The sequence below is a fragment of the Polistes dominula genome, unplaced genomic scaffold (assembly GCF_049000335.1).
Source record: "Polistes dominula isolate Pdom_NZ unplaced genomic scaffold, Pdom_raw_medaka contig_75, whole genome shotgun sequence".
NCBI classification, from domain to species: domain Eukaryota; kingdom Metazoa; phylum Arthropoda; class Insecta; order Hymenoptera; family Vespidae; genus Polistes; species Polistes dominula.
In genome coordinates, this window is record NW_028301003.1 from 419,754 (window position 1) to 439,017 (window position 19,264).

General features: G+C 31.4%; 1 protein-coding gene across 2 annotated transcripts; it reads left to right on the forward strand.

Moving 5' to 3' along the window:
- Positions 1-1,686: 1,686 nt before the first annotated feature.
- On the forward strand, positions 1,687-18,285 carry ATP8B (ATPase phospholipid transporting 8B). 2 transcript variants are annotated; one of them, XM_089173826.1, is made up of 16 exons: positions 1,687-1,971; positions 3,994-4,445; positions 5,089-5,806; positions 6,020-6,078; positions 6,240-6,452; positions 6,551-6,756; positions 6,835-6,990; positions 7,087-7,729; positions 8,469-8,648; positions 9,242-9,983; positions 10,771-10,963; positions 12,079-12,230; positions 12,776-13,128; positions 13,611-13,836; positions 13,945-14,180; positions 15,086-18,285. In XM_089173826.1, exons 2-16 carry the CDS (start codon positions 4,329-4,331, stop codon positions 15,500-15,502), a joined length of 4,611 nt encoding a protein of 1,536 aa, XP_089029952.1. In that variant the 5' UTR covers positions 1,687-1,971; positions 3,994-4,328; the 3' UTR covers positions 15,503-18,285. The 2 variants fall into 2 exon arrangements, with proteins under 2 accessions (XP_089029952.1, XP_089029953.1); XM_089173827.1 differs by lacking the exon at positions 8,469-8,648 and having other exon boundaries at positions 1,690-1,971.
- The last annotated feature ends 979 nt before the right edge of the window (positions 18,286-19,264 follow it).

A 19,264-nucleotide genomic window follows, 5' to 3' on the forward strand; every position in this document is an offset into this window, starting at 1 on the left:
TTTTAACGAGCCTAATCAACGATTATCGTCGACGAAAAATGTCGCGCAGCGCAACCACGCGTCCGATGCAAGGTAAGTTTTTTAATCTTTTTCTTTTATTATCCCCTTTTTGTTTTAACACCCACCCCTTCCCCCTCTCTTCTTTTCATTTTAAGAGAATTTTTAATAATATTAAGGTAAACACAAGGTTTGTGCGTTTATTGTGTTACAAATTATGTTATTTTTGGTTCATCCCAATAGCTTCGTTGTAATATTGGCTCGTTCGGAAAGTAATTTAGCTTTTTTTTTTTCTTTACCACAAAGTCTTTTGACAGTCAGGTAGCTTTTAACGACGTACAAATAAACCTCAAAATTATTGTACATTTTAGCAATGGACGACGCAATTTAGAATCTTCTTCTTGCTACAAATATAATATTCTAAAATCTTTAAATTTGTCGAATAGTTTATTTGTGATATCAGAAATGTGAAAATTAAAAGGAAAATTTATTTTTTGTTTTGTTTTTTTTTTTATCGTAACGGGGTAATAATAAGATACGTTTGAGAAAACACAAAATGATGTGCCGTTTAAACAGAAAATAAGATTATTATTATTTTTCGACATTTCGATTTAAACGATAATACCACATTTAAATACACATTTAATAATAATCAGCATAAATAGCATTAATTGATGCTAATTGCCGCATAACAACGTAGACACAAACTCGATAATTACAGATCATTAAGAGACGATTTAGATTTTAGATATGACACATAAATAAATATATATATATATAATAGTTCTTTTTTTATCATTGAACAAAAAAATCTACAATTACTTTCCGAACAACCTAATAAATAAACACTCGTAAAAAAAATTAACCGAGATAAGGATCCTGAAAGATCCACGTTGTAATCCCAATTAAAACAACGGTCCAATTTGGAATTGTTTTTTTTTTCTCATCACAATACCTCTCGATACTCGATGATTCTTTTCTTATGATACAAAAATATAAAACTAAAGAGATTGGATTGATAGACTGTGTGTATGTGGTGGTGGAGGGTTACTCAATCTTATTTCTTCGTTGGTCGCACATTGGCGCCGATAGAAAATCGATGATTAAGAAAATAAATAAAGAGTCATTAGGTTTGCAAACAATAAGCGTATTTAAACATTAATGTGATTTTTGATTTCGTTTATAAAAACGCACCCCTAGTCACAAAGGATTGCAAGTTGAGATTGAAATAACCGTTAGTCTATTTTTGCTACTTAAAAATAGAAAAAGATAAATTCATGACCGAACACATATTGAGTCATGCTTGAAACTTGACCGAAGCACATGTGAGAACCATTGTGTAAATTTGAATATGATTTTTAAACTCTTAGGTACAGCTGAATGCTGCGCAGGGCTGTTTCTCCGTGCGGCAGGGTTATAACTAATAACAAAATTAGTTATAGTATATTTAAAAAGATGTTATCCGCGAAAGCCACTATAGTGGCGCACAGTGCCTCAAAATTTAACGGTTAAAAATTGCCGCTCTATTTAAAATAGGTAGTTAATAGAGAAATCTTCTTTATCCATTGTTGTGGGATTTGTTCTCTTGCATATTAGTTTTAGCGTCGATGTCGCTTATGTTCATTTTAAGCTTTGGCGTCGGCGTCGTTATGTCCACGACGTTGGCGTAAGCGTCGTGACACGTGGCGCCGTCGAGGGGCGACGCCTCAAAGTCTCTTCGACGGCCGTCGAACCGTAATCTCATCGACGAGAATTGTGGAACCTCGACCTACGACGTCGTCGTGTGTCAGACGTACAGTTAAAAGGAACGAGAGGAAAACGAAAGAAAGAAACAGAAATAGAAAGAAATAGAAAGAGAAATAAAGAACCCAAAAGATTAAAAAAAAACAAAAAAGAAACGAAAAAAAAGACAAGAGGAAGAAGAAATAGGACGGGTAGAGAGAAAGTGGTTCCAGTTAGAGTGGTATGCTGATTGTGAGTGCAAATTGGCCTGAACACCGTTTTACGCATACGATACTCCAACTTGGGTGATGGTGTTTCTATTCCTTCACCTACATTAACATTTTTTTCCTTTTTCAATTCCTATTTTCCTAATAGCAACTCTTATTCCACGTTCACCAATTATCCATAATTGGTGTTAATGTGTTGGTACTTTAATCAGAAGAACCCTCCCTCAAAAGAAACAAATGCGTTAGTTTGGATTCCGTGTATTTTATTATCCCTGCCGTCATGGAAACGTGATTGTAGTATAATTATCATCAACGTCATTTTATTCTAATCGAATATCATCATCATCATCATCATCATCATCATCATCATCATCATCCTTCTGGGAATACTATATTTGAGATTAAAGAATAATATATAAAGCCGGGTGCCAAATGATATTTGCTAACTTCGATGAGATCCTCGTGTTGCGGGACGTCGCCGCCGACGCCTGATATCGATCGTTCCTCTCTCCCTCCCTCCACCTCCACCTCCTCCTCTTCCTCCTCCTTCTCCTCCCCGCTTTCTCCACCTCCTCTTTTTCCTCTTCCTTCTCTTTCTCTTTTTCTATTTTTCTCTTTCTCTTTCTATTATTTCTAATTCTCTTCATCATTTTCTAATAATTCTTCCCTATTAGCAGCGTTCACCTTTTTTCTTTTAACTAACCCTCCTGATTTTCTAGCACTCCCTACAACAGAATCCTGTTTCCTTTTTCAACTTTTTTTTTTTTGCGTTAAACTAGCAACAACCGTTCATGAGCCTGTATAACTAAACCATTACCTTTTTGGATGATCGTTGTGCGATGAAAGACGATACTATGACGACGATGACGACGACAATGATAAACAGCAGCGTGTACATAATATGAGATGTATATTTTCTTTCGGGAGTATGTACTTAATTTTGTACAAAAAAATGTCAAATAATTATTCGTTATTACAAACGTGTGTTGTAACGTCAATCTTTTTTAGTGGGGAAAAAAATAATATTTTAGCATTTAATTGTTAACGCATCTAACAATGAGTTATTTTTGTTGTTGTTCACCATTTGGATCATCATTTAGATCGATCATTGTTAGAATCAGGAGAAACGCCCTTAGGTTTTGATGATAGTATATCTTAAATTGTTGTTTAATTAAACAAACTATCGAAGAATTAATGTTAAAAGCACAAGTGTAACTATGAACAAGCGTGAAAAGTAACTTACTTATCATCGTGTCACTTTTTCGTGTAAGTTTCTTTTTTTCAAATTGGTTTGTACGTTTGATGGAACGCGTGTTAGAAAAGGCTCAAAATGTCACGTGACAAGTAGGATGAAGAAAATATAAGTGTAGCGCTGTTTGTAAGGAAATATACACATATCTCGAATCGCGGGATCTTTTAACAACACAGTTGGTTGTGACTGACGAAATATACTCGTCATGAAGAAATTGTACTATTTTTTGTGTTATAATACAAGTGTACATGTGTCCTAATTGTAATTATTTTTCTTTAAATTATAAAATTGTTGTTATTATAACGATTACACTCGTCCGTGAGAATAAACAAAAGAAAAAAAAATAGAAAAATATAACAGTCATTTGATTAGAACATAAATCAATATTATTATAACGGTTAGAACGCGTACTCTTTATTTGACGAGTTTTATACATCGTCGTTGTTTGATTTTTTGCAACACAATTAAGGTAGAGTCTTTTCAAAGAGATCAACCTAGCTATAGCTAATCGATTAAACATCAAATGTTAATTACTTTTTCCGGATGACGAAGTATACTCGTCAGTCACAGCTAATTGGTTGAACATTTACGCATTTTATTTGGAGGAATCATTAAAATAAACAAATTAAAATTGTTAAATTATCATTTTTGTTAGATAAAAAGCAATAATTATATAATAAAAAGATTCCGTAACAATTATCGTTGTCATTGTCGTTGAACGTTAATCTCGAAATTTCCAATTTAAAGAAAAAGTAAGACATATTATTGAGATCTCTTCAATTTATTTACTCAAAGGAACCCCGACGATGGAAGAAACAAATCATAAGTCGTAAAAAAATCGGTCTAAATCAATTAAAAAGAGAGGTAATCAGAAAGGAAAATATGCAGGAGGGAAGGGATAAAGGCAAGAAGGAACGTTAGGCGAGTGTGTCCCAAGTGTGCGCAGTTAAAAATGCGCCTCCCAGTTAACATTCGCGGTGGTAAGAAGACGACGAAGACGACGACAAGTTGTTGGAAAGAAGAAAAAAAAGGAAAAGAAGAAAAGAAAGTGGTCGGTGGTTGTAATACTACCTAGCGCGTTAAAGGGCGGGTTACGTCCTTTGAGAGATTCATGCCTCGCGGAAGCTGCGATGATACGGAGGGACGAAGAAGAGGAGGGTCCAAAAAGGGAGAAGAAGAAGAATGTAAAAGGCGAGCCGGACATCGTCGTCTCCTCGGCACCTCCTACGTGCCACGAAGACGAAGAGGTTGGCCATAGAGAGGGTTTATAGCTTGCGTAGGATAGACGATGAGCGTCGAGGTCGACACGCTGGAACTCGAAGTCTTCGAGGTGAGTCCTCATAAATACTCGAAGACAAATGGGACTTGGAGTCGAATACTCTTGATCTTAATGATGATTTATCACGAAAGAGATGAGATGATGATCTTCCAAACTTTGACCACAATATACCAAGTTTTTAAAATCCTTCGAAACAATTGAGAGTCTACAATTTATTATTAGTTTTTCTTTCTATTCTATCCTTCTTTCTAATTTTTTGTTGTTTTCTCTCGCGACGAATATTTGAACCATCTTTGATATATATTCAAGATTCTAAATTTATTACCGGTCTTTCCAGTGTCTGCCTCTTGCATCGGACTCTACAGTTTCCTGTTATGCGGTTCGTTTGGCACGCGCGCGTCCAAACGATTATATTATATTATAGACGTATACTCGTTTCCGGTAGTTATTTTTGAAAAGATTAATTCGTCATTTATCTGCGAATATATCAAAGAAACGTAAGGAGAGGAATATCCTTAAGGAAGGATACAACGCGTCGTCGTGCCAAGCGATCTGTTTTCTTTATTCAAACTTATTGTTATCTAACTTTTCTTCGTTATAATGGGACGAAGGTAAAAGAGTGTGACGAGACCGATGTTACGGAAGGAAAAAGAACAACAGCAACAACGACGACGACGACGACGACGACGACGACGACGACGCCGACAACAACAACAACAGGGACGACGACGACGACGACGACGAAAACTGTAGCAACAACGGCATCAACGGTAACTGTAACTGCTACAACAAAAACGGTGACTGTAACTGCAGCAACGACAACAACAGCGGCAACAGCGACTACGGTAACATTGACGATAACAACAACAACGACCACGACCACGAGTTCGACAACACCGGCAGCAGTAACAACGGCGAAAGAAAGTATCATGTGTGCCGTTGACACTAGTATTCAAGATGGAAACGAAAGTAGAAAAAAAAAACGTAAAAGGCGAAAAATGCGAAACAAAACGCAAATTCAACTGCAAGAACAACAACAAGACTTAGCGATTCATGCAGTATTGAATCTTCCATCCTCATCTGAAGAAGCTGTCCTCGAGGCAGCCGACGAATGTTCGAAAAGAGATTCATCGAGTAGCCTTGGCGGTACCAGTAGGCACAATACCACCCTCAGGGAATCCTTGCTTACTGTACTAGGCAAGCTGGTTATATGGAAGGGCAGCAGGTATCGTTCCGCAACTGCAGCTTCGTCCTCCTCCAGTGTGCCTCCGAATTCGCCACCTGCCACTGAATGTATCGGTCGTAGTACATCTTTTTTTCTAGCGGTGAGTCTTAACCGCGTTAATCCTTCTATCTCTCGAAACCTGTCTACCAAAACAACCGTCTATTAAATCCGTCTCGTAATATCGGCCCCTTCCCTTATATGTATCGAGAAAAATAACGTCTTACTTGTACTTATGAGAATCATCGAGTTATCCGTCTTGACTCATATTTATTAATATATTTGTATACATTAATATCATTACATGTATATTCTTACAGAAACAGAGAGGCGTATACGCGCCAATAATCGCGAGTACAACTCACAGTTTAATTATGCGGTAAGATCTGATTGGTCAATTTTATTAACAAATTCAAGTTTAAATTGATTTGTATTTTATTTTTTTTTAATCGTCTGCACATATATCACAAAAGTCCTCTAATAAAATATAAAATCCATATAAAGCATTTCTTCCTTTTTTTTCTTTTGTTATTTTTATAGAACAACTACATAAAAACGTCCAAGTATTCGGTTCTGACGTTCCTACCATTGAATTTGTTCGAGCAATTTCAGCGGCTCGCCAACTTTTACTTCCTATGCCTGCTGGTGCTTCAAATGATACCCGCCATATCCTCTTTGACTCCCATTACAACAGCTATACCGCTCATAGGGGTACTTATGCTCACTGCCGTTAAAGATGCCTATGACGACTTTGTGAGTAATTTTGATGTTTTCTCAATTGTCATGAAATACTTTTTTTCTTTTGTTTCTTGAGAACGTACATTTTCTTTATCGACTCGTATCAATTTCAGCAACGGCATAGCAGCGATTCGCAAGTTAATAATAGAAAGTCACAAACATTGCGTGGTACTAGCCTACGTGAAGAGAAATGGTCTCAGGTTCAAGTAGGGGATGTTATAAGAATGGAAAACGATCATTTTGTTGCGGCAGATGTTCTCCTTCTGTCGACGAGCGAACCAAATGGTCTCTGTTACATCGAAACGGCAGAATTGGATGGGTCAGTAATATTTGTTTTTGTTGTTGCAAATTGATCCATTCAATGCATCTAATTTCATTTCTTGTTATTCTTTTATAGTGAGACGAATTTAAAATGCCGACAATGTTTGACTGAGACTGCCGAAATGATGGACAACCACGAATTGATTGGCCAATTCGACGGTGAAATCGTTTGCGAAACGCCTAACAATTTGTTGAATAAATTTGACGGCACGTTAACATGGAGAGGACGGAAGTAAGAATAAACAAATGAACAAGAAAAAAAGAAATTACTTGATAATGGTATAATCTTTTAGTATGCTAAAACAAATTGTTGCCTATTATGTTACAGATATGCGTTGGATAATGATAAAATCATATTACGAGGTTGTGTATTGAGAAATACACAATGGTGCTACGGCGTGGTCATCTTTGCAGGCAAGGATACCAAATTAATGCAAAACTCAGGGAAGACCAAATTTAAGAGGACCTCTATAGATAGGCTGCTGAATCTTCTGATTATTGGAATAGTGTTTTTCTTGCTTTCTATGTGTTTGTTTTGCATGATCGGTTGTGGTATTTGGGAGAGCCTAGTGGGTAGATATTTTCAAGTGTATTTACCCTGGGACTCGTTGGTGCCTACCGAACCTTTAGGAGGTGCCACCGTGATCGCTCTCCTTGTATTCTTTTCATATGCTATTGTATTGAACACAGTGGTGCCAATCAGTTTATATGTGAGTGTCGAAGTTATCAGATTCGTCCAATCGTTTCTGATTAATTGGGACGAAGAAATGTACTACGCGCCTACGAATACACATGCAAAGGCTAGGACTACTACATTAAACGAAGAATTAGGTCAGATAGAATACATCTTTTCTGACAAAACTGGAACATTAACGCAAAATATTATGACCTTTAACAAGTGTTCTGTGGCCGGTAAATGTTACGGTGACTCTGTCAATGAAGTTACTGGAGAAATCATCGATTTAAGCGAGGTAAGATACCCTTTTGATATATCTAATATCGTTTTATTATTTACTAAAGGTGCATCTATTGTGAATTTGTTCATACACAACGTATAAACGTTCCTTTGTTGAGGAAAAGGTTCAAATTATGCTTTATACTTGAATTATCTCAATTTAAAACACATTCGAGCTGTTTCTGTTTCTTTTTATTTGATCAAGCTACAAACTCGATCGTTTTTGTATCCTTACGTTGTGAATTTGTGTTTTTATTTACGACTTTTTTATTTTTATATTCACATAAGGTGGCACAGTATGGTATGCGATTCATTATATAATTAACTTAGTTAGAACTTGGATAAATTAGAAAACATATTTAATCTAACATGTCACAAAATCATGTGCCACTATCATGAAATTTCTTTCCTTTACCCCAAAGTGCTAGACTTTAGTATTCATCCGTTTTCCAAAGTAATTATTTGTCATCGTTGCTATAATTATTGCAATAAAATCTCGACTTCAAGAATTTTCATTTATTGCTGTATTTTTTTGTTTTTTTTTTTTTATTATCAATAATATCAAATTTTAATTTTATTTTGCTAAATACAAAAATTGAATTTAAAGTACAACAAAGAAAGAAAACCAAAAGAAAAATACCAAAAGTACATATTAATAAAAAAAAAAATCAAAAAGATAGATACAATCTCTTTGTAAATCCATACTGTGCATAAGTTTTCATGCACATCATTTAGCATGTGTGTGCTGCATGTAGACGGACAAAGCTGCACAAACTCCGACAATGCGATGGAAGAATGGACAAGAATTTGTTCGTCAAGTTTATACTCCGCTTAGTGGTCCAAACGTGCGTCTTCTGGAGCAAGCTGACAGAATGTCCAGTACAACACCAGAACCAGGAATCAGTGCCAGCCCAAAGCTTCAACACAAACCTTCAGTACGCATGCTCATATTCGACACGCACCTGCCAGCCATGCAAAAATTCAATTATACTTGTTTTCTTATTTTTGTTACTATGCTCGCTACACACAAACACACACACACACACACTTTTAATTCTCAGTTAAATGAATTCAATAACATTGCATATTGTTTTAATATACACCAATGACATAACAAGAAATTTATGTTTCTTATTGTCTTTCGTTTCAATTATGCTGTGTAATAAAAATAGATGCATGTTTTATGTCGTACTCACACTCATCTCTTTAGTAGGTTAAAATACTTTTAAAATTTTTTATACTCTTTCATGTACTACTTTCTTGAATAATCCCAAGGACGAATCGACTAACACCATCCGTTCACTGTATTTCAATAAGCTCTCTTTTTTACTATAGATTTATAGCGAGAGGTATATATAATTGCATACATGCATACAATCTGTACTCTGGTATTTCTTTTTCATCTGGTTCTCTCTATGTACTAATAAAAATGTATATTTATCCCTCTTCTTTCTTCTTACTGACTCTAGAGAAATCTTTTTGCAAAATAAGTAATATTTTATATATAATGTCATTTCTAATTTTACAGACAATGCCACCCCTGGATTTTTCATTTAACAAAGACTACGAGCCTGAATTTAAATTCTATGATCCTGCACTTTTGGAAGCTGTCAAGCAAGGCAATCAAGATGTTCACAGTTTCTTTCGCTTATTAGCATTATGCCACACCGTTATGCCAGAAGAGAAGCACGGAAAACTGGAGTATCAAGCACAGTCGCCGGACGAAGCAGCACTTGTATCCGCAGCAAGAAATTTTGGTTTTGTTTTTAAAGAAAGATCACCGAATAGCATAACGATTGAAGTAATGGGAAAACGTGAAATATATGAACTACTATGTATTCTAGACTTTAATAACGTTAGAAAAAGAATGTCTGTAATATTGAGAAAGGATGGTCATCTTAGGCTTTATTGTAAAGGAGCAGACAATGTCATTTACGAACGTTTGAAGAAAGATAGTGATGAAATTATGTCTAAGACTTTGGATCACCTCAATAAATTTGCAGGTGAAGGTTTAAGAACATTGTGCCTTTCAGTGAGAGATTTAGATGAAAGCTTCTTTAATAATTGGAAACAACGTCATCAAGAAGCCGCTTTGAGTCATGAAAATAGAGACGACAAATTGGACGCTATATACGAAGAAATAGAAAAAGATATGACGTTACTAGGTGCTACTGCCATTGAGGATAAATTACAAGATGGTGTACCCCAAACCATTGCGAATTTAGGACTCGCTGGCATAAAAGTGTGGGTATTAACAGGTGATAAACAAGGTAAATTTATAAAGACAATATATTTAATCTAGCGCTCTACAAAATTAATTTGAAAATAATTATTCTTAATATCTCATAAATAATAAATCATTATTTTTCATACTTTATTATATTTTAAATAATTTGACAGTAATCCCTTCATTTGCGCGAATAATTGATTCCCATAAAAACAGCATGTAAATAAAACCATTAAATTATGCATTAGTATTTTATTAAATTGTGCGAATTGTTAATTCATTCAGATTATACAATTGAACAATATTATTAATTTTTTGCACTTTTTCTAATATCTAGATAATTTTGTTTAATTTAATTTCTAAACTTTATCTGGGTTCTTGCACTTTTCATTTTCTTAATAGTATTTTTTGTTAATGCCATTATTTTTATCTCACAAATTTTGTATCACATTGTAAACGTTCGCAGCACAACTGCAGATAAATTTACGCAATTACAAAATAAATTATACTAATTGTGAGTTATTTTCAAAATTGTATTTGCACATTACACATTGTGGTGAAATCTAGATGCTGGTATCTCAAGTGCATAAATGAAAAGATTACTGTATTTATCATATCTTTTACTTATAATTAACACTAGAACTACCGGGGAAAAAAACGATGCTACTTCTACCAATACCAGTCATTTTGAGTCAAAGGTAAAAAATTGTAACATAAAGTGGGAATTTAATAATGAAGTTGAACGGTAGTTCTAGTGTTAATGAAGTTTTGTCTTCTACTGCTATTAGTACTACAGATATAACCATTCGTGTGTCTTTATTTTTTCATAGAAACGGCTATCAACATTGGTTACTCGTGTCAGCTGCTAACAGATGATCTGACCGATGTCTTTGTAGTAGATGCTACTACTTATGATGGGGTTGAAACTCAATTGAGACGATATTTGGAAACTATCAAGACAGCCTCTAGCCATCAGAATCGGCCAACTCTCTCCATTGTCACATTCAGGTGGGACAAGGAAAGGTCAGGCAATTGAAAGAGATGGAGTAAAGTCTATTACCCTTTTTTCATATCTAATTCTGACTGATTAACATGTTTATTAAAAGATATACCTTTACATTGAATGTGTCACCATGTATTGTGTAATGCTTTCTTTGTCTGGTTTATGCCAAAGAATTATAATGAAAAGAGAATTTAATTTTTTTTATTAGAACAAATCTATATATTCCAAATTATTATTTCTATACGTATCCTGAATGTTAGTATTTTTTTTTTTTTTTTTTTTTTTTACTTAAATTAAACATTCTTGGGCATTTACCTGAAGGCATTCTAAAGGTATAACAAGAATTATATTATGCTACGAATTTGCTTAGATCATGGTATGTGCTATAGTATCATGTTTTTATACATTTTGATCCTGGTATCCTTTATTCTTCTTTCGTTAAAATAGTAAATATTAAAATGTATTTGCATGCAATTCGACAGCATCCAACCAAATCCTTTTGTATAAATTATTAAAGTTATCTCAAATTCTCTCTTCTCTGTTTATTAAATATTACTATAATTATAAAGGAATAAACTATATGACCACTACCTGCTTGTCGAAGATAGTATTATACACTGCAGATGTCATAGTATGGTAGATATTAGGTTTTAGATGTACCTACCAAAATGCAACATACATTTCATTGGAAGTGTTTATTGGAAAAGAAAAATGTTAAATTTATGAAAGATAACGATGACGACTATACTATATGATGCTTGATACTCACTCCTTCTCTTTCTGTATGCTTAACATTAATCCTAGAAATAATTATTATAACAAGATTTTTTTTTCAAATTATGTTGCTTATGTCACGTTCTTGTTTCTTGTAGAATCTAATATTGTGCACCATGTGTCTATCGTTAAAATTTAATGTATATTATATTTTTTTTACCTTGGAGATCAATCTTTTCCAAGTATCCTGATTCAAATTATGTGAATAATTCGAGAGAAATTGCAAAAATCCTTTTATTCGATATTATTAAATTTTTGATTGTTTCTTTATATTTATAACGATTTTACGAACAACTATGAAATCATTAGCGACGAAAGGATAAGACTCTTTTCCTTTAAACTAATATTTTTTTGTATACAGCAGTGATACGGAATATAATCCGAGTAGAGACGAGCAGGATGAACATGAAATGGAGCAAGCTATGGGTTTTGCAGTGGTTATCAATGGACATTCCTTAGTGCACGCATTGCATCCACAGCTTGATCAACTTTTTCTCGAAGTATCAAGCCAATGTAAGTTCAATAGCAATTAATTTATACGGTAGAGCATTCATTATTCGAACATTCATTTTTTTTTAAATGTTTAATCCTTTGAGTGCTATAGACGCATATGTGTCCAATGGAAGGTATATGCGAAATTATACATAGTTCACACTAGCAAGAAAATTATTCCGTCCTCAACAATTGCAACTGTTAAGTATTTGCCACCCATGCGGATTGCTTCTACCAGTAGTATACAGTACTCAAAGGATTAATGATATTCAACTTATGTTTTAATTTTAACACCTATCTTTTTCTTTTACTACTCATCGTATAAATAAAATTTATATATACGAATACATTAAATTGCAAATAATTAAATTCGGGGATTTGAAACAACTAGGATGCGTGTCCTATATCACAAGCATTATTAAATATATTAACGGAAGAACGTACATGAGCAAACTATTATCAATGTTCAAATAATCGATGGTTTATTGTATTTGCTATATTAACTTATATCAATGAACTTATATTAATGTTTTATTGTTTAATGTTTTAACTGTCAAAAATTCTAGGTAAATCTGTGATATGTTGTCGTGTAACACCTTTACAAAAAGCAATGGTCGTTGAATTAATTAAAAAGAATAAAAATGCTGTCACTTTGGCGATTGGAGATGGAGCTAATGATGTTTCGATGATAAAGACAGCTCATATTGGCGTTGGTATTAGTGGACAGGAAGGATTGCAAGCTGTACTAGCCTCCGATTATTCGATAGGGCAATTTAGGTTTTTAGAAAGATTGTTACTTGTCCATGGCAGGTGGTCATATTATAGAATGAGCAAGTTCCTTAGGTACTTCTTTTATAAAAATTTTGCATTCACTCTCTGCCATATCTGGTTCGCCTTCTTCTGTGGATTCAGCGCACAGGTATAATTGAGATAGTAATTTTGACACATTGAACACCGGCTCTGTCTCTCATTACGTGATTTGTTTTTTTTACTCGTAGCAAATATGTTTAACGTATTTGATATCGTTAATTTTGTCCGTATTAACTTCTAACAAAATACAGACAAAAGTCTGTAAAAAGTCATATCAACAGTCACTTTGAAAACATTTATATACGGTCAAGCAATGTGAGCACCAGTGTTCAATGAATGTATTAAAAATTAAATATTAAACAAATAACACAAATGATGAACTTTAAGGCGAATGCGATTCTTTAAGATTCCTTTGTTAGAGCAAAATTGTTCCAAAGTTGAGACAAAGAATATGATCTTAAATATAATAATCTGATTTGTGTTGTATATATTTTTGAATGAATGTATGCATGTATTTAATTCTTTATAAGTATATATTTATATAGTAGGTGAGAATATAATTATCATTTTTTTTTCCGTTTCATTTTTTAGACAGTGTTTGATCCAATGTACATTTCTGTCTATAATCTATTTTATACGTCACTACCAGTTTTGGCGGTTGGCATATTTGATCAAGATGTTAATGATAAAAATAGCCTAATGTATCCAAAGCTATATGCACCTGGACTTCAAAATCTTCTCTTTAACAAAAAAGAATTTTGTTGGAGCGCTCTACATGGTTTTTTTGCTAGTTGCGTGTTATTTTTAGTACCCTATGGTAAGTATTAATTCTTTTCGCATTTAACAATATTTATTGATCCTAATTCATATTTTTTTTGTATTGTTTTAATTAATTTTCTCAATTAAAATTCAAAATTGATTTTAGGAACATACAAGGATGGAGTATCACCAAAGGGCTATGTACTTTCAGACCATATGCTGCTGGGCAGTGTTGTAGCTACAATATTAGTTATAGTTGTAACAGTTCAAATTGCTCTTGACACATCATATTGGACAGTTGTTAATCATATTATGGTGTGGGGCTCGTTGATATGGTATTTTATTTTAGATTACTTTTATAACTTCGTCATAGGAGGTAGTTACGTTGGCAGTCTTACAATGGTACGTATTTCAACATACTTTTGTTTTAAGTTAATCCTTTACGCTTTGACTATCAATACTGCTAGCAATGTTGTACTCCTGTGGCATAATAACAAAAATTAGTAAATTCAGATGATACTGTTACTTTGATAAGTTTTGTACACATATTCAATATTTCTTGTTCTTGTTTCGTAAAAATATTTGAATCCATTAGCATATTTTATTTTTCTAAAAGTACCTAGAGTTTATTAATTGTGAGTGTAAAAAATACTGTGAAGGCAAAGAATTAATATTGGGTTCTTTGGAAAGTTTGTGTTAATTTATAAATATATACAAGGTATCTTGTAAATGGTAATACAAGCGGGTAGGAAATAATTCAATATAAAAAACTAAGTTGAAAAAATGTAGAATAAAATTCTTTTATACAAAGCTTTATTACATTTTTAAATAAAAGTTTGCACACAAATTTGTGTACTATGTGCACTTGATTAAACTTGCACTTCTGGAAACTAAAACTCTTGTATGAAACGCATGAGTATATATGAGAAAGCAATAAAATGCTTTCCAAAATATACAAGAGTAAGACACTGAAATCCGTTGAGTTAAAACTGTATCAAGTTTATACGTACTTGACATTTCTTTTGCAGCATAACTTATGCTGCAAATGTACTAGATCCTTTGACGTAACGCTGATGCATTCTTGCTCGCTTGTATCACCAGTTACAGGTACATCAGGACAAATTTGTTACCCATTAGGTGCCCATTAAATTAATATTAGGTTGCTTATAAAGTTCTTCCTGATTTTGAGACAATAATATTAATTACCATGAATTTGTCCGAACAATCCAATACATAAAGGAGCATAGTAAAGTAATATGAATCGTAATTAATACATATATATATATATATTTTTGTTTTGTTTAAAGGCTATGTCAGAAGCAACATTTTGGTTCACGACAGTTATAACATGTATAATCCTAGTGATACCAGTTCTTTCGTGGAGGTTCTTCTTTATGGATGTTAAACCAACACTCTCCGATAGAGTAAGATTGAAACAAAGATTAGCGCAATTGCGTTCTCGACAGAGTCAGGACATTTTGCGTACTCCATCAACGAGACGCACGCGACGATCTTTGCGTTCGGGTTACGCATTTGCACATCAAGAAGGTTTCGGACGACTTATTACATCTGGAAAAATCATGCGCAAATTACCAAATGGTGCAGATTTTAAGTTCGCTATGCCATTTACTAATAATGTTACTAAACAAGTTAATGTTGCTACTACGTCGCCAAAGGAGAATGCATCTCGGAATTCGCACACATTGGATGCTATTACTCTGTGAATCTTTAAGTTAATCACAGTGTTGCACAGTAAGTATGATTTCACGTATTGTTGTGAAATAAGTTTTTTTTTTTTTCAAAAAAAAAAAAAAAAAGCATTGTCATTCAGTTTGCCTTATTGAAAGTTTTTATGCTATATAAATTATTCATTCTTTTTCTTTCGTTTATATTTTTCCCGACAAGGACACATAATCATTATAAAATAATTGATTAATTATTGTTTTTCTTCTTGGTTTATCTTTTCAATATTTTTGTTGTTGTTGTTATTATTTTTTCTTTCTTTGCTTACAATCAATTATTATTTTATAAGATCAATTTTATAAAAGTTTTCTATAACGTTTCAGTATTTTGCATTTCAGTGAGGCACACTGATATTGTAATAGTCTTAATCTATATTTTCTACCTCCTTACTGTAATTGATTATATATTTATGATTTACAACAATATAGTTCTATATATATATATATGTCAATTAAAAGATTGCGTGAAAATATAATATTTTATTCTCTCATATATTTCATATAATATTATTAATCGTATCTTCAAAAGTAATAAATTAATTCATTTGAGTTATTATGAAATTAAATAATTATAAATTCTTATAAAACAATACACACATATACATAACACTAACATAAATTAAAATTATATTAGAAAGACAAATTATCGCTTAAGAATTTATAAAAAAAAGAATTTAAAAGATATAAATTATTCTCTGATATTTGATTAATGATCATGATCATTAATTTGTCATTTCTGGAAAAATTTACTTTTTTTTTTTTTTTTTTTTTGAAGATGATTTAAATCGTAGACGAGTTAGTCATCATTTTATATGTTACGGGCAATGATATATTTCGAACATTGTATAGAATGCCCACGTAAATCGGACAGTGTGTATAATAAGTATGTATTTCACAGATTGTTCAGTTTTTTATACAATGATCTCAATAATACATTGTCCGTAACATATATACATATATATACCATATGCAATTGTACAGCTTACAATAACGGTAAACATTCTAATCATTATTAAAAAAAAAAAAAAAAAAGAAATTCATTTTACTGTGATACGTGTAAATCAGATAAGCAGTTCTTTTTTTTTATTTGCACTTTAAGTATACAGAAGAAAAAAAAAACAAAAAATGATATATTTGTAACGAAGAAGAAGAAGAAGAAGAAGAAATTAATTTGTCATGAATTAATTTTCTTATCTGTTATTATTGCTATTAAATCAACATTATCCAATTGCGCCATTGTCTTTCTTCTTTTTTTTTTTCACTTATACAGAAGAATTATTTTAGACGATACAATATTCTAAAAATATCATCATCTCTCTGGTAAGTTAGCAATTGAAAATCAAGCAGAAACTATTATTGTAAATTTGTATCTACATAATTAAAAGCGTCTCAAAACCTTGAAACATACATTATTTATTCTTATTACTTCTAGTGTATATGTACATCTATAAAAGAAAGAAAAAAAAAACAAAAACATGGGAATAAAACATTCTTCTGCTGTTCTTACTTGTATTATATGCTATTTCTATAAAAAAAAACAAAACATGATCAATGTAAAGAATATATTTACTCTATACATTACATTATAATATACTTGTACAAGCATATAATAGATATTCATAATTGCCTTTGTAAAACATTAATACAAATCACTACTAAAATAACACTGTATTATAGTATTCACTGTAAATACTTCAAAGAGATACATATATATAAAATATATATATATATATATACATATAACAGGATACACAAAAACCTACACACCTACACAAACATTATAATATATTATGTTGTATTACATTAACAATATATTAAATTAAATAAGATTATATTATATTGTATTAAATTATATTATATTACATTACATAAACATTACATTACTTTATATTATATTATATTATATTATATTATACTATATTATATTATATTACATTACTTTATATTATATTATATTATATTATACTATATATACTATATTATATATTATATTATATATTATATCATATTATATTATATTATATTACATTACTTTATATTATATTATACTATATATACTATATTATATATTATATTATATTATATTATAACAAATTAATATTATAATATATTAAATATTAAGCATACGTTTTTTAAAAGAAAGTAATATATAGTTAGAATAATCTGAAAAAAGAAGCACGAACATAATATAGCTATATTATTATATACTGTGAACAAACGTTTGCCTTGGACTGACTACTGAAAAAGAAAGGAAGAAAAAAAAATAATACACACATACACACAAAACACGTATGTACCTATCGTATATATCTGCGCGTATGTATATATAGTATGTACATATGCGTATACGTAAAGTAAAAGGCAGTAGTAGCATTATAAAAAAAAAAAAAATCTGTATTTCTACTTTTAATATTACTTTGAAACATAGAAAAGAAAAAAAAATCAGATAGCTGAAATATGAAAAGTGTGTTCCCACAATCAAATCATTATGTAAAACAGAGGATATAAACTCACCGCTTTAATGCTACTTACAATGTGTCTCGTATTTGAATCACACACAATTTAATTGAGACTTTGTATATATCATACCAGTCCCATTTAATCTATTATTACTCAGTATATTAATTCTTTATTACTACTTTATCGGTTTCTTGTAAATTTACTAAGTATATGAAAAATAAAATTGTACAAGACCCACTTTTATAATATATCCGAAGTATGTGTAGATTAAAATTCGAAGTACAAGGAACAACTGACTAAAGAGACTGCTGAATTTTTATTGCGATCTTCTCAATCTATAGAGTATATATGAAATATACATACAAAACTAAGAAAAATAAATAAATAAATAAATAAATGAAGAAAGAAAGAATAAGTGAGTGGATCGTTTATAATAGTTTCATATATTGACATGTGTCTATTTATGTTAGAAACAAATATTAGGATAATATTGTGATTAGTTATTAATTAATCAATGTGAAAAACTAATATTATATTAGTTCAGTGAGTCTGCTTTTATGTATGTTTCTAAAATGAAATTTGTTTAAGTGAAATGAGGCTGACACTGATGATCATTCAATTGAATCTAATATTAATAATTCGATTTATTAACGTTTTATTTATAAATTATTTGTAAAAAACAATTTGGCAAGATTGTTTAATTTTTCTTTAATAATTGATAATCGTAAGAAACGAAATAATAGTCACACATTTTTAATGCGGTTTCTTGTTTAAGATACCTTATCGTGTTTAACGATACACTAAGTATACTTATTTTCTTCTTTAATGTTATACAATGAAAAATAAATTTTCATTTAATTATTCATTTGTGTATTAGTTTCAAGTAGGAGGATACACATTAACTGAAAATACTGCACGCATAAGATTTATATTTATTTTAATATACATGCTTTATGTTGTATATCGTACACAATTTTGTGTCAATATCGTCTACGTGTTTATCTATTAAATATTTATAAGTAATATTTCAGAAAAATAACGGATTTGTTTTTATTGTAATAATTACTATATCTCAATTAACCAGTGTGTGTGTAACTATTTAAATATAAGCCAGCTCTCAACTTGCATTTCATAATATTTTTATTAATTTTTGTTCAGTAAATTTTCCATTATATAATTTTATTTCTTTGCACATATATATATATATAAGATTTAATTTTGACTTATCATTAATATCATTTCATACATTGGGACCATGGAAAGATATGTGTAATAATATGAGTT

Excerpts from the sequence above, each read along its gene's own strand:
- ATP8B (XM_089173826.1), top strand. The coding sequence starts at position 4,329 with ATGATACGGAGGGACGAAGAAGAGGAGGGTCCAAAAAGGGAGAAGAAG. Across the intron at positions 4,446-5,088 it reads CGTGCCACGAAGACGAAGAG|GTAAAAGAGTGTGACGAGAC; the intron begins GTTGGCCATAGA and ends AATGGGACGAAG. Across the intron at positions 6,757-6,834 it reads GAAACGGCAGAATTGGATGG|TGAGACGAATTTAAAATGCC; the intron begins GTCAGTAATATT and ends ATTCTTTTATAG.